The following is an 11,704-nucleotide window of genomic DNA, read 5'->3' as shown; positions in this document are numbered from 1 at the left end:
TTCCGAACGCAGGAGCAGACACGTTCTTTTAGCGCCGGAAAGCTGGGAATTGTAGTCGGGAAACTGCAACAGTTTCTCCGCCACATTCAAGTTTCTTTGCTTAATGCTTAATGGACGGAGACCCGTTCGGTCCAAGATCAGTGTTCCTGGGCTCTCATTGGACTCTTCCGTTCAACACTTTGGGCATTTCCCTAGGTCACCAATGAACGCTTTAGTCTAAGAACGCCTTCACGTACTGGACGTCTTATCCTCGCGTTGGAAGGGCATCAACCAATGAGAGGGCAGAACTGACGGATGTTGCAGGGTCATGGGGGAGACTCTGTACAGCCTTTCCCCGCCAGCGTCCTCGCTCTGGCTTCTCGAGTTAACCCGGTCGTTTGCCATCGCTGAGGCCGCGGCTGCGCACGGAAGGACCCGCTGTGCGGCTTCTGGGTCCCTCTACCTCATTCGTTGCTGTGGCCCTGATGGTGCGGCAGGCCCTGGACTCCTAAAGCTCTGGCGCGGTATGTAAGGGTCCATGGGTGGCAGACAAAGCGGTGGAGCCAGGAAGGCCGCGGAGAGCGGCCCCTGCATCAAGTCTGCGAGTCGGCCTGGTCCGAGGCGCTCTCCGCTGGCCTTCTCCGGACCCAGCAGTGTGTCCCATCAAGCGCTTTAAAGCTCCCTGCCCCGATGTGTCCTTTGAAAACGTTAGCGGTGTTCATTTCCTTTCCATCCCCCGCACTCCGATTTTTTTACGAACCCTAGCGTTAATTAATGGATGTCATCTTACTTCTTCATGTCTCCAGCTTGTTCTTTGGTAACTGTTTTGTGCAGCTGCATGCCTGCCAAGAGTGGAAGGACATTGTTGTGTTTGTCTCCATTCAAGAGAGATCAGTATTCACATCCCTGTATTTTAATAACTTCTTGGAGGCCTTCGTGCAGTTAGCAACTCCTTTCGTGATAGTGCACTGATGTGTTAGGGAGCTGCAGAATATACCCCAACACCTGGTGGAATAGAAGTACCGCAGGATCAAGTGTTGTTCTTGTTTGGTAGTTATTGGCGCTCGCTTCAAGTTCTTATTTTCTTGATCCTGACAATCGCTCAGGATTATTGAGAGGAAACGGAAGCTTAAGGAAGGTAACCCAACTTCTCGAAGAGTTACAGTTAGCTTCTAGTAAGGGAAAGCCAGATCTGAATTCAATGCGTACGTTATTTTTTAAAAACTTGCTTAACTGAATGTGGATTTAGGTTGTGGGTGTGTACTTTCTGCAGCTCTTGGTTGTGAGACACCTAAATCATTCTTTGAATTGAATGGTAAGTTTTGGCTGAAGAAAAGAAAATCATAATTATAGTCTCACATCTATCACCTAAATTCCCAGTTCCAGCAGGATAGGCTTCACCTGGGAGCTTTTTGGAAATGCGGAATCTCAAGCCTCACTCCATCTACTGAAGCAGATCTGCTTTTGAACAAGATCCCTTAAGTAATCAGAGTGCTCCTTAAAGTTTGGGGAGCATGCATTGTCTTATGATCTGTTTGTCCAAATTGAACTAAAGAGAAAATAAGAGGTATGCAGTGTATGCATTTGGGTTCTAATAGATGAGGAGAAAGTTTTTTTTCATGTTTTCCTCATTTGCTAGTGAGGCTTTGACTTTTTGTTATGTCTGTATTGGCAAGTTTAGCTTAGCAGCCAAAAATCTTAAAACAGGAAAGAATATTTAAAAAGTAATTAAGAACTAACTTGTAAGTCATCAGGTATTGATCTAAAAAATAAAATGATTGAGACAAGGGAGATGTTAAATAGTGCTGCTAACAAAATTTCAAGAACCTTCTGTTTATTCACAGATACTGTACACAAATTCTCCATCATTATTTCCCTCCAGTTTTGTTCCTTTGGTCAAGAGCTTCCATTTTCTTTCAGAAGAGTCAGTAAATTTGCTACTGCTAGTGGGTTTTTTTTTTAGTTCATTTGGTTATCTGATAATGAAACTGAAACATAGTCCCAAATTCACTTACTGTCATGTTGCACACTAATTATTCAGATGTTCCCATATTAAAAGGACATGCAGTTATCGACCACTGTAAAGTTTTAATTGCTCTTATTTGCACCAGGAGGCACACCTGGTGTGCTTATTAAAATCATGTGTTGGGCCCTACCTCCAAGGATTCCTGGTGAGGTCAGGGTATGGGCCTTGGAATCTGCATTTTAATAATCCCAGGTTATTCTGATGTAGGCTGTCCAGGTCCACATTTCTTGGCATTTAGTATTTTAAATGAAAAGTGTAACTAGAAAGTAAGCTTCTTTTTTTTTTTTTTTAATATTTTATTTATTTGAGAGAGAAAGAGAGTGAGGGAGAACACGAGAGCGGCAAAGGGAGAAACAGACTCCCGCTGAGCAGGGAGCCTGATATGGGGCTCTATCCTGAGACTGTGGGATCATGACCTGAGCCAAAGGCAGATTCTTAACGGACCGAGCCACCCAGGCGCCCTGCAAGCTTATTTTCTTTTGAACCTAATGCAGTATTCGTTATAGAAGAAAAGAAGAGAGCTGTGTTGTTGTCGTTGTTTTTAACTAAGTTTTGGTTCATTGGTTGCTACAAAATTACTCAGATAAGTGTATTTAGTATGTTATTTGAAAATTATTTTGAGGGACGCCTGGGTGGCTCAGTTGGTTAAGTGTTTGCCTTCAGCTCCTGTTGTGATCCCAGGGTCTTGGGATCAAGCCCCGCATCAAGCTCTCTGCTCTGCAGGGAGCCTGCTTCTCTCTCTCCCTCTGCCTGCTGCTCCGCCCGCTTGTGCTTGCTCTCTATCTGTCAAATAAATAAAATCTTTAAAAGAAATTATTTTGAGATCTGCCAATTTGAGAATAAGAGAGGGTAAGATAGACTGAATACCAAAATGTATCATTTAAAAAACATTTTTTCCAGCCCAGGAAGGCTGACATTTTTATCAAACAACTTGAGGGTGTGAAAATGATATAATTAACACATAAAGACTAAATGTATCTAATACATGAATTGGCGGTAAGCTCTAACTTTTGTTTACCTGTTTCCATTTTGTCAGCTGTTCCATAGCTGTCTTATAAAAACTGCAATGTGAATTCCTCAATCCACAGAAATATTGATAATTTAACAGGATTCAGGCAATTCTCAGAGTAACTTGATAGTGGCAAGAATGTTAAATAAGGAAAGAAAAATGAACTCTAACACTGAGGAAGTCTCTCTTGAAGTTTTACCTAAAAACCTATTTAATTAAGGGGAGAAATAATAGCTTCTGTCTACCTTTCTTGCATCCATTTAAGTACCATAGGAAATGCAGTTCTTGACCACAGCTGCTGCCTCTGTTGTGTTAGGATTTTTGATGCCTTGTAATATTCCTGACCTTTTCCTTGGAAGATCCTGATCTGAGTCCTATCCTTGGCTGTGGGCTTTGAAAATTTGAAGTTTTAAATGTTTTGGCTTTTATTCATCTTAAGGGAACAGGAAAGGCCGTAACTTTTTCAGCATCATTCCCACTGAATAGTTATCTGAGGACTCCTTAACTAAAAATGGAACTCTCCAGTTCCACGGCCAGAGGTAAATGCAAAAGGACCTCTTCCAGTGTATTTGGTTCTTAAATGTAACTTGGCTCTTGGGCCTTTGAGCCAGTAATTGGTTCTTCAGGTTCCAATTTGGATAAGATTTGTGCTGGTGACAGCACATAAAGCTCATAGGTAAGGTGGTTTGTAAACAGGGATATTGAGGATGCTGAAAATAGAGGCACCTAAGAGGCAGCATGCCCCCCAAACCCATTAGTCTTGTCTTTGTGTGTTCAGTCTATTGCTTTTTTTGAAATCCGTTTTTAAAATGCCACAGTAACTATAATGTTTTCATTTTTTGAAAATAACCTGCCAAATACCATCTCGCTAAAGCCCTGTTTTCTGTGTCCTTTATTTTGCGTTTTCTTGCATACCTAAAAAATTTAACTATTTAATGTATTTTATCTTGAATAAAATTTCTTTTTGCCATGTGGTATGAATTAAACTTGCTTAGCAGTGGTTTTAAATTGCTTAGAAGTCATTCCAATACCATTCATTGAGTACTCTTACTGATTGATTTTTGGTTCCATGTAAATTAACACTTTATTTATTGAGCATTTACAATGTGCTGGGTACCAGTCTAAGCCCTTTCCATGTATTGTCATTTTATTTAGACAGTATACTTTTGATAGCTGTTGTAATTAGCCCTCTGTTACAGATGAAGAAACTGAGACAAAGAGTAAGGGATTTGCCTAAAATCGTATTTACCAAGCAGTGGGGCCTTGGTCTGACTCACTGAGAGCCTGCTTTCTTGCACTGAATGTATAAATAACTTTCCTGGAGAAGTATCTTTATACTGGACAGCCCCCCCCCCCACTACTGCTTTATTATTTATAGCTTTGTATATTTCAATACCTGGTAAGGCCAGTTCTGCATTATTACCCCCCCCCCAATAGCCTTTAATAGTCTTTCTGGAGTTACAGAAAAATTTTGTCCCTCCCCTCCCTTCCCTAATTGGCATTGCTTTTGAAATTGGCACTAAACATACTCATTTATTCATGGAAAGTATTTACACCTTTATATTCTTACTAATAAGGAATATGCTGTGTAACTTAGTTAATGAAAGTTATTATTTTTAATTTTCTGCACATGTGAAAATTATTCCTTGATATTTTGTTTCTTTGGCTTTTGTATGTTTCGCATGTCCTATTTTCTAAAATATCCAGGTTTGCTTTTATGGGGGAAAATGTATGCAAATTTAAAAGGACTGTATGGAGGGGCACCTGGGTGGCTCAGTTGGTTAAGCAACCAACTCTTGATTTTGGCTCAGGTCATGATCTCAGAATCCTGGGATCAAATCCCACATCTCACTCAGTGCTCAGGGTGAGTCTGCTGGAGATTTTCTCCCTCTCCCTCTGCCCCTACTTCCACACATGCGTACTCTCTCTCTCTTTCTCATTCTTTCTCAAATGAATAAATCTTTTAAAAAAATAAAAGTACTGTGTGGAAAAAAAATAAAAACACTATGGAAGGAAACAAACTGGGTTGCTGGAGGGGAGTCAGGTGGGGGGATGGGGTAACTGGGTGATGGACATTAAGGAGGGCACGTGATGTAATGAGCACTGGGTATTATATAAGACTGATGAATCACAGACCTCTACCTCTGAAACTAATAATGTGTTATGTATTAATTAATAGAATTTAAATTAAAAAAATAAAAAGACTATGGAAAGTGGAAAGACTTGATTAGGAGATAAGACTTCAGCGCACTTTTATACTCACTAGCTTTTGTCAAATGGGACAAATTATTTAACTTCTCTGTGACTGTTTCCTTATCTGTTAAATGAATTACTTCAAATTGTGTTCCATTTTTCTGAATAGGGCACACTCAGAGATGGACAGGTGTGTTTAGATTCAGTTCAGATTCACTGTGATCTCCCTAACTCCTGGGGCCTGACACACAGGGTGAGATACCCTTCTTGGCTTTTTGTTTTTGTTTTTGTTCACAGCGTTTTTTGACTCCCTCCTTTTTCCTAGGGGATTTTATCTTTTGTAAACCCAGTATGCTGGGTTCCGTTCATAGATGAATAAGAAAAAAAGCTTTCAGCTAGCCACCTTTCCCTGAGACACTTGTATTAGGCTCCAGAAATGTTCTAGAGGAAAAAAACACTGGCAGTGGTATAATTTGAGGTTATGTGCTTGAACTGTAAAGATCTTGTTTATTGTGACTTTAGCGTTAAAATATGTATTGCTAAAATGGAATTTATTGGAATATTGAAGATGACATATGTTCTTTAAATATTGTGCACGTAAATAACTTGATTTTTTTTTTTTAGCCAGCTTCTTATGTTCATTTTACTTAAACTGTGGAATTGCCAGTTCTCAAGTTTTTGTGCGATTTAGATTCATCTGTTTCTTTCTAAAGGTGTTGTAATCCTGATTATTTGACAAATGCCAGAATGTAACCTCAGTAGCCTAGAACTAATTTTGCAAATCGTTTCTACAGAATTCAGGAAGATTTTGTTCACGTGTATGGCATAGAAGATGAATTCTTCCTCCTCCACCATGAATGAAGAACCTGATGCTCTCTCGGTAGTTAACCAGCTACGGGATCTCGCAGCAGATCCATTAAATAGAAGAGCCATTGTCCAGGATCAGGGATGTCTGCCTGGGCTTATTTTGTTTATGGACCATCCCAACCCCCCTGTCGTCCACTCCGCTTTGCTCGTAAGTTGCCTTTAGTAATTTTAGTCTCACTGTTACAATTTTGCAATTCAGAAGAATTTGAAAAAGCGTTAGATGACATGGTAAAAAATTAAAAGTGACTATAGAGCAAATAGTAGTAAGTCTGTATTTCAGAATGTGCGAACTCGTGTGTGTGTATAGTCCTTTGACACAGATGGTCGCATACTACATACGTGGAATGTTCTGCAACTTCCTTTTTTCACTTAATAAGAAATCTTGAGGATTGTATCATTTCAATATGGATAGATACGTTAAGAAGACATTGTTTTTTTATTTTATAATACTTTAATTAAGGTCTGAATCACATACCATACAAGTCACTTATTGAAAGTGTATTATTCATTGGTTTTTGGTGTATTCAGAGTTGCAGAGCCATCAGCACAGTCAATTTTAGAACATTTTCGTCACCTCAGAAAGAAACTCCTCTATCTGTTGCTTCCCAGCCCCCCCTAAGTAACCACTTTCTGTCTCTGTGTTTGCCTATTTGGGCAAAAAAAAATGCCTGTCTATTTTTTACATAAAGAGAATCATGTAATATGTGGTTTTTGTGACTGGCTTCTTTCATTGAGCATAATGTTTTCAAGATTCATGTATATTGTCACATGTCTAGTACTGCATTCCTTTTCATGGCCGAATAATACTCCATTGTAGGGAAATGCCACATTCTCTTTATCCGCCTGTTAGTAGATGGACATAGCACTTGTTTTAGTAGAAGATGGGAGGGAAAGATAAGGAAAGGAGCGGAAAAGAGAAGAACCTACAGGATCATAGCTAATAATGTAGAAGGAACTACCATGTTATGAGAAATGTGAGAACTAGAGAAATGTGAAAGAGCAATGCAAACCAATCAGGCAAATCCAGAATGTGATAATTTCTTGAGGACAAATAATCTGGTTCTGTGAACAGTAAATTACATTAAAAAGAAAGACAGTTGGGGTGGCGGAGAGGAATAGTGGTAGCTGTTAAAGATTGAAAGTGACTTAAGAGACTTATCAGACAAGGGTAATATGTGGACCTGATTTGGATCCTAATTTGAACAAATCAACCAAAAATGTAATTTTTTAGATAGTTCGAAATGAATATGGATCAGATGGTAGGTATTAAAGAACCATTATAATTTTTGCAGGGTATAAATTTATTAACTTAAAAAAATCTAATTTCCTAAGGATTTACTGAAGTACTTACAAATGAAATTATATGTTCTCCGATATTTGCTGTAAAATACTCCAGTTTAGTTACTGACAGAGGAGAAGGATGAAACAAGATTGCCAAGTGGTTGATAATTGTTGATGCTGCATGATGAGTTCAGCGGGGTCATCACACATTTTCTCTACTTTTGTGCCTTCTAAAATTTTCATAAGAAGAATGCTTAAAAGAAAATTATTGTAATAGAAATTTTAAACTCATTGCCCTTTACTTAAAAACCCACGATGAATTCCCGTTCAGTCTAATTTCACAAGTTTGTACACAACAATAATATATGCATTTTCCTTTTCAAAAATCAAACTTCATAATACAGATTTTCTATTTTAACCTCATAGATGAGATTTAACAGGCAAAACAGATATTGACAAGTGAATAGTAGTAACAGATGGGAAAATTTGCATGGCCCCTAGTTTGGTCTTCAATAAGAATTGCAGTAAGGATGAGAAGAGAGAGTGTTGGTCTCTAGATAGGGACTTGGGGTTGAAGGAAGAACGGGTTTTTTTGGTGGACTAGACTTGGACCTATTTAAATTCAGAAGGCTAGGGGCTAAACAAACAAACAAACAAACAAAAAGTCTAGGGGCTGCCAGAGTGGAAGAGGTTTGAGGAGGCTCTTATACTTGTTATGGAAAATGGGACAGGTTGCTGACTGAGGAGAATGGTAAGGTTGTTCAGCAGTTTTGAGGGCCCGATTAGCTTGGTAACGCTGAATTGATACGGTACTTCTGGCTTACCAAACTCCTTTGTCACCTCCCCTCAGGCCACTCTAGGCCCTGAGAGCCAGAGTTGGGTTTGTTCAGGGTCGTTTCTTGGCCAGGTAAGTTGTGTGGGAGGTTGGGCAAGGGAATTCAGGATTTTTGGCAAGAGAGTAGTTGAAATGATAGCCTGTAGATGCCAGGCTGAGAAGGAAGGAAGTCAAATCATGGAGGGACAGAGGCAGAGAGAAAGGAGGGGAATAAGTGGGTGCAAGTTCCCACTCAGGTTGAAGAGCAGGTGTGGGGTTTTCATAATTTCATTTTCTCTTCACTCTTGGCTTATAAGCTATATTCCTTTCTTTGGTTTCATATGCTTTCTAATGAGACTGCTGTAATTCTTATCTTTGTTCCTCTCTACATAATTCCTTTTCTGGCTTTTTTTTGGTGACTTTATCACTGTTTTTCAGCAAATGATTATAATGGGCTTGGTGTGGATGGTTTTCTTTGTGCTTGTTTTGTTCTTTTGGGATTTGTTGAGCTGCTTGGATCTGTGGTTTTATAGTTTTCATTAATTTGGGGAAATTGTCATCCACTACTTTTTCAGGTTTTTTTTAATGCCTCCTCACTGCTCTTCCAGTACTCCAGTTTCATGTACGTTAGATATTTCATGTTGTCCTACAGGTCATTGTGGTGCTGCTCTTTTTTTTTTTTTTGCTTTAAGTCTTTTTCCTCCCTCTCTGAGCTTCATTTTGGATAGTTTCTATTGCTACATTTTAGGTTCACTGATCTTTTTTTCTGTAGTGTCTTATCTGTTCTTTTTTTTTTTTTTTTTTAAGATTTTATTTATTTATTTGACAGAGAGACAGCCAGCGAGAGAGGGAACACAAGCAGGGGGAGTGGGAGAGGAAGAAGCAGGCTCCCAGCAGAGGAGCCTGATGTGGGGCTCAATCCCAGAACGCCGGGATCACGCCCCGAGCCGCAGGCAGCCACTTAACGACTACGCTACCCAGGAGCCCCGTATCTGTTCTTAACCCATGCAGTGTTGTTTTCATTTCAGATATTATGTTTTTGTCCTCTAGAAGTTACATTGGGGGTTTTCAGTATCGTCTTTTTCTTTCCTCACCATGCTCATGTTTTCCTACTCATCCTTGAACATATGGAGCATATTTATAATAGCTGTTTTAAATGCCCTTATTTTCTAATTCCATCTCTGTCACATCTTGGTCTGTTTCTGTTGATCCCCCCCCCCCCCGTCAGATCCCTCCTCTCTCTTAATTCTGCTCTGCAAATTCTAGCCACCTGGGGTGTTTTCTGACACTAGCCAGTTCTCAGATTCTGTGTGGGCACCAGCTGGGTGTCTAGCAATTCAGTTCAATTCAGACCTGCCCACCTGGAGTTAAGTGTCAAACTCCCCAAATTTAAGGCTTACTCCCACAAGACTGCCTACACTTCAAAGGCCAGTTGCAAGTATCAGGTCACCCGAATTTCTGACTGAGCAGCTATAAATTGGGTGTTCCAGGGACCCCCTCCTCAGGTTTGATAATTTACTAGAATGCCTCCAGAATTCAGGAAGTCACTTGACTTATATTTACCAGTTTATTTTACAGGGTACAAATGAATAGGTATATAGAGCAAGGTCTGGAGGGGTCCTGATGCGGTACCGTCTGTCCCTGTGGAGTCAGGGCGTGCCACGCTCCTGCGGACTGATGTATTCACCAATTCAGAAACTCTGAATCCCCTTGTTCAAGAGTTTATATAGAGCTTAACCTCCAACACCTCCCGACCTCCAGCCAGTGGGTGGGGCTGAAAGTTCCCATACTCTAATCTCTTGGTCTTTCTAGTGACCGCCCCACTCTGAGGCTATCTTGGAGCCTCAGCCCCACTCACTTCTTCTACATAAAGCCAGGTGTGATCAAAAAGGCTGCCTTATGAATAAAAAAAGAAACTGCTGTCACTCAGAATTCCAAAGGCTTTAGGAGCTCTGCGCCAGGAAATGGACAAAGACCAAATATTTATTTTTATTACACTGCACCACCCTAACCTCCCCACCTCCTATCTCTGCATCCCTAATTCAGCAAGACCACTGGGCTCCATTTGGGTTCCCCCTCCCTATGCTACTCTGAAAACTGCTTCCAAAGCAGTAAGATGGGGGCAGTTACAAGGCCTTCCTCATCATTTCTCTTCTCTCAGAAGTTATAGTCCTATGCTGCCTCTTGTTCAGTGTGTTTAATATAGGTTGTTCTGTTTGTTAGTTTTTTGTGGAGGGAGGGCAGTTCCCATGGCAGTTAATCCTTTATGGACCGAAATGAAAATCAAAGTTAGGAGTTGTAGAAAGGATAGGAGATTATAGACAGAGGTCATTGAATTTGTGATTTGGTAGGTGGTACCATTTTCAGTAATAACCAGGCACTTGGGAAATGTAGTGTAGAGGACCAGTAGAAAATGTGAAGGTCACCAGGCTGAGATGGCAGAGTTTTGGGTGGTGTGGTTCACAGACTTATTCCCAAGAATCAGGTGCCAAAGTCTTTGGTAAATGATGAACGATTAGGAGGTCTGTAGAACAGCTAAATGAAATCCCTAAAGAATCTGCACGTGAAAGAAATACTTGCAAAAATGAACCTTAAGTTTTAAGAGAAAAGCACCCTAGAAAAGTTAAACTCACAAAATAGAAATTTGTGTGAGTTTATTTTTCGCTTTTCGGGGGGGGGAAAAAGGATATTTTAAAGGTGAATTGTAAAACTAGAAAGAGTTCATTCTGTAAAGGTGGTTGTATGTTTTGCCTCTCTCAGCAGTTTATTTTAATTAATGTGTAAAAAGCATCTAGGGAAATGGTGGCTGTTGGGACTATTCCCTGCTATTAATAAATAGAATGTGGTTCCTTGTATCTCTGTCAAGACGAAGTGGTGAAACTAAAGACGGAGCAACCTGATTTTGACCTTGCAGATAAGTTAGGAGCCATCATTTCAGAGAGCAGATTCAGCTACTTCAACTCAAAGGATCGTTTCTCCCCTAAGGGACTGCTCTGATTATCACATTTAAAGAAGAGTTTCTAAACACTTCAAAACGAATTGATTCTAAAAACAAAAACCTATTTTTCACTCTTTTTCCTCTTGCAGTAAGTTAGTAACAGGTTTAGTTTTGAATGGTCTGGAGTTGTGAGTTAACCTGTCCCTGTTTTTGCTGTAGGCTCTTCGGTACTTGGCAGAATGCCGTGCTAACAGAGAAAAGATGAAAGGAGAACTGGGGATGATGTTAAGCTTGCAAAATGTTATACAGAAGTAAGTACAATAGAGGGTGTCTCCTAAGGCAGTAGAAAAATGGATCTTCCTGTTAAATGTATGCTGATTGTTAATGTCTCATTTTACTGAAATTTTTATTCTAATATGAAAGCATACTTTTGTGGGTTATATGTCCAGAAATGTTCTGATGGTCAGTGTTCTGCTTATTCTTAAACATTGATATTAATAGTACTTATGAAAATGCTCAAGTTTTATTTAAAATGTTGATAATTATGGTACTTATGAATCATATCTTTAAAAAGAGAAAATCCCACCTTGTATGAAG

The 11,704-nt window shown here is 39.8% G+C and overlaps 1 protein-coding gene across 1 annotated transcript in view; it reads left to right on the top strand.

Annotated features, from left to right (window-relative positions):
* Positions 1-288: 288 nt before the first annotated feature.
* ARMC1 (armadillo repeat containing 1) overlaps positions 289-11,704 on the top strand; it is a 36,428-nt gene continuing 25,012 nt past the window's right edge. The window contains exons 1-3 of the mRNA XM_008706734.2: positions 289-503; positions 6,002-6,222; positions 11,327-11,418. Of these exons, the coding sequence (XP_008704956.1) occupies positions 6,040-6,222; positions 11,327-11,418 (275 nt within the window). The 5' untranslated portion in view covers positions 289-503; positions 6,002-6,039. The remainder of the gene's footprint in view (positions 504-6,001; positions 6,223-11,326; positions 11,419-11,704) is intronic.

Source organism: Ursus maritimus, unplaced genomic scaffold (genome assembly GCF_017311325.1).
Source record: "Ursus maritimus isolate PB19 unplaced genomic scaffold, ASM1731132v1 scaffold_9, whole genome shotgun sequence".
NCBI classification, from domain to species: Eukaryota; Metazoa; Chordata; class Mammalia; order Carnivora; family Ursidae; genus Ursus; species Ursus maritimus.
Note: the sequence above shows the minus strand (reverse complement) of the source record. Positions and strands in the feature narration are given on the sequence as shown.